At 47.1% G+C, this 4,402-nt stretch overlaps 1 protein-coding gene across 1 annotated transcript; it reads left to right on the top strand.

Annotated features, from left to right (window-relative positions):
• Window positions 1-2,104: 2,104 nt before the first annotated feature.
• LOC134203486 (uncharacterized) lies at window positions 2,105-2,713 on the top strand. Its single transcript, XM_062678357.1, has one exon. The coding sequence runs from the start codon at window positions 2,105-2,107 to the stop codon at window positions 2,711-2,713; it is 609 nt and encodes a 202-aa protein (XP_062534341.1).
• The last annotated feature ends 1,689 nt before the right edge of the window (window positions 2,714-4,402 follow it).

The raw sequence follows: 4,402 nt of genomic DNA, 5'->3' as shown, positions 1-4,402 counted from the left end.
CAGTGGTGTACTTGCGCGTGTTGATGATGCTGAGGATGACAAAGGCTACGATGGTGGTGGCACTGGTGGCTGGCATATCGGCGATTACTGGCGGTTGCGGACGTTGTCGGACTGGGTTGGAGGTTCGTTCGCGGTGAACTGTGGCACGATGGCGGTCGCAGAGTGTGGGCCAGCGGCCGAGAGAGCCCGATGGTGGTCAGGGAACGGTGGTGGCCTAACGTTCGTCCAGCGAATTGTCGACACCGCTTCCAATTTGGCACGATGACGGCTAGCGAATGCTGGTGGTTTGTCTGCTTGTCTAGCGTGTCTACGTGTCGGAGGGCCTGGCCTGCTACATGAGTGGTGTGATGGCGGAAAAGCGTCGGTTTGGAGGTGGCCTGCTACCCAATTGGCGCGATGGCGGATCGTAACGAAGCGGTAAAGCGTCGGTCTTGGGTGGCCTGCTACCCGATTGGCGCGATGGCGGATCGTGACGAAGCGGTAAAGCGTCGGTCTGGAGGTTGTCTGCTACCCGATTGGTGCGATGACGGCTTGTGACGACTGTGGCCAAACGTCGGAATGGGCTGACCTGACGAGCTTCTCTCTGGTCCTTAGCAAGGCTTACCGATGTCACTGAGGAGTAGACATAACTTCGGGGCCAGTCCCGAAGCCACAAAAGAAAAGAAAAGGCCCGGAAGCAGACACGGGCCTTTTCTTCTTGTTTCTACTTCACCTATTAAAGGTGGCTTGATTTTTTCCAAATGGCGAAACTATAATGCGTGGATAGGATGGTTATACAGCACTTTCACTATCTAATAAAGAAGAAAACTCACTAACTTAGTATGAATCACATGCAATTTAACTTTTTTTTTAACTTTTTCACTAGTACGGCGCGCACTACTTTCTTGGCAGTTCGTATCAAAAGAAGACCCAAAAGACCTCGACGTGGTGGGTTTATGATTTTTTTAGCTACTTTACTTCTCACTCTCACAAAGAATCGAAATATCTCTCGGTCCTTCGTGACAGTTGGCATCACTTCCGCGCAGGGTATTCACACGGCCAACACCGTTACGGGTTGTTGTCCCGACTCGAACCACGAAAAGTACAGTGAGGGTGAGAATGAATGAAACGAATGCTGTATTTTTTTAACGTCAGTGCCGAATCTTTTCATTTTAGACAGCTGGGATCGCCACCAGTAAGGCTGTCCTACTATTATTATTAGGGACGGACTGGGCTTTAGGTTCTTACTGGCGCGGGGGACGAGACATGATGATGCTTGTGGAGGAGCCAACAAGTTACAAAATTGGGACCAACGGTTACAAAACATTCCTTGAGTATAAGACTTGAAATCTTCAGCTGTAAGAAAATCGTTTTTCAGTACTAAAAGCTTCAATATGCATTCAATTATAGCCATTACACCTCCCGGGAGGACGAAGGATAATGTAGAATAGTTTTGAGATATTCTGGGCAATCCAAACTGTCCTTGAGTTCGGAATTTGAGTTCTACAGCTGGTAGAACCTTTTTTTCGGTACTCAGAGCTCCATTATTCGTTCAATCATACCCATTGTCATACTCCCGGGAGTTCAACGGATATGGTAAGATAGTTACGAGATATTCTGAGTAATCTAAATTGTCCTTGAGTTCGGGACTTGAGTTCTACAGCTGCTTAGAAGCTTTTCGGTACGCAAAGCTTCAATATCCGTTCAATTATATTCATTACACCTCCTGGGAAGTCAACGGGTATGGTAAGATAGTTATGAGATATTGTGGGCAATCCAAACTGTCCTTGAGCTCGGGACTTGAGATTGTGGCGTACGCGTCACATCAAACACATTACACATCCAAAAATGAATTTGTTACACATACACATCCTTGAATATCAATTCTGTAAATATAGTTTTTAGTGATAATCAGACAGCCAACCTCGACGGTCAATTCTATCGTCCGAAAGAACGATTCCATCTTGTCCATAAATCGTGGGAACCAAGTTTCTACAACTGGTGACCCTGACGTCGTGAAAATCATCAGAGTCGAGTAGTCAAACCGCGAACGTGTAAAACCGATCTCGTTATCGCGAATTAAAACATTTTCCGTCCTGATCTGAACCGCGTGTGAAATTTCACAATGGCGACTGGTGAGCATTCTGGTACCGGCGACCAGGTGAAGAAAGAAAATGTGGACTTCAAAGAGCAACCCGTTATCTTTAAAATCAGTTTTCCAGATTTCGATCCCGACGATATCGAAACATGGTTCATGTGTCTTAAAGCAGCATTCAGTGTGAACTCTATTAGGCACGATAAGGTCAAATTCATGGCAGTGATCGTCGCTCTCGGTTCGCGCGCGAAATTCGTGCATACAGTAATCGCCAATTGCAATGTGTCGAACAATAACGACAAATACGACATCCTCAAAGCCGCCGTTCTAGCACATTTTCAACCATCGGAAACACAGCGTTTGACCAGCCTGCTCTCTGGTATGTCTTTAGGAGACCAGAAACCAAGCGTCCTCTTGTTCGAGATGCGCCGCCTGGGCGGTATAGGTTGCACTGACAACATACTGTCTAACCTCTGGCTTCGAGACCATCCAAACACTATCCGTTCCATCATCGCCGCCATGCCGGCTGCTACACTCGATGAGCAATCAAAAGTGGCGGATAAGATTATGGAAGCTCCCCGTGAACAAATTTCCGTTGTCCAGAAATCCGAAACCTCATCGTCATCATCTCTAGAATAACGAATCGATGCCCTGTCGAAGCGCTTAGAAGAAGCCCTATCCACAAACTTCCGCGGACGAGACCGACATAATGTCCGACCACGTCATCGTTCATCAAGCCGCAGAGAAGTAACGCCATCGCGAAGCAAAACACCTCGTTGTTGGATTTGTTGGTTTCATTACCGACATGGGACCCAAGCTCAGAAGTGCGAGAAGAATAAAAGTGATAACCCCAGTGTTAAGTTAATTTTTTTCGACGAGAATATCGAAGTTTATACTCGCCCGAGGGAGCACTAGAGGCTGTCAGTACCAACTCTCCTACCGCATCAAGCGAACCACCATCAAAACAAGAAACCAGCAGTAGCCTGAACCATCTAGCAGAACTCCAAAGAATACACATACACGACCAGAAAATATCAAATCGATACCTGATCGACACCGGAGCAGACATATCTGTCATCCCACCTACTCCCAATGAACGACTGAAATCTACATCATCGCACCAGCTTTTTGCCGCAAACGGAACACACATTCAGACATACGGTACCAAGCGAATCACCGTTGACCTAGGTCTGCGAAGACCATTTGCGTGGATATTTGTCATCGCGGATGTGAAATCTCCTATCATCGGTGCGGATTTACTGAAGCACTACGATTTGCTCGTGGACCTACGGAGAAACAAGTTGATCGACCATACCACCAGCCTGGAAATCGAAAATATTCACGCAGTTACTCAGCCAGCAATCACCACTTTTGATGTTTCCTCTCCCTTCGCAGAGTTCCTTGCCGAGTACAGGGATATTACCGTTTTGGATATGAAGCACAAACCAACCAAAGCAAGCACTGTCCACCAGATCATCACCAACAACAAACTGAAGGAAGCAAAGGCAGAGTTGCAGTTCCTAATGGATTAAGGAATTTGTCAGCCGTCAAAAAGCTGTTGGACCAGCCCGCTGCACTTAGTAAAAAAGTCGAATGGTAAATGGCGACCATGCGGTGACTACCGGAACTTGAATGCAATCACTGTTCCAGACCGGGGTACCGGGCCACATATTCAAGATTTTTCGAGCATATTACACGGTAAGCGTACCTAAATTTTCCTGTATCGACTTACAACGCGCATACCACCAAATACCAGTAGCTCCCGAAGACGTCTCAAAAACGGCTATCACAACCCCATTCGGACTCTTTGAGTTTAAGTATATGACATTCGGGCTACGCAATGCAGGTCAAACTTTGCGGAGACTCCTACATGCCATTTTAGGCGACTTAGATTTTGTGTACCCATACATCGACGACCTATGTATAGCATCGGATGACGAAGAACAGCATAAACAGCACCTCCGCACAGTGTTCGAACGATTGAGGCAGAACGGCCTTGTCATAAATCCCGCTAAATGCCAAATTGGTCAGCGATCCGTCGATTTTCTCGGCCACCAAGTTACACCCGACGGAATTAAGCCGAAGCCCAGCAAAGTCCAAGCCATCCTGGATGTCCCAGAAGCCAATAAACGCTAAGCAGCTGTAGAGATTCCTCGGAACCATCAACTTCTATCGTCGTTTCATCCCTCACGCTGCAGATAACCAACAAATTCTGCAGGCGATGATCGGTGGAAATATCCGGAACGACACTTCAGCCCTCGAGTGAAACGAAACCTCAATTGAGGCCTTCGAACGATGCAGAACTTTGATTTAGCAAATGCCACCTTG

The sequence above is a fragment of the Armigeres subalbatus genome, unplaced genomic scaffold (assembly GCF_024139115.2).
Source record: "Armigeres subalbatus isolate Guangzhou_Male unplaced genomic scaffold, GZ_Asu_2 Contig1884, whole genome shotgun sequence".
In the NCBI taxonomy this organism is placed as follows: domain Eukaryota; kingdom Metazoa; phylum Arthropoda; class Insecta; order Diptera; family Culicidae; genus Armigeres; species Armigeres subalbatus.
This window is presented reverse-complemented; position numbering and strand designations above follow the sequence as displayed.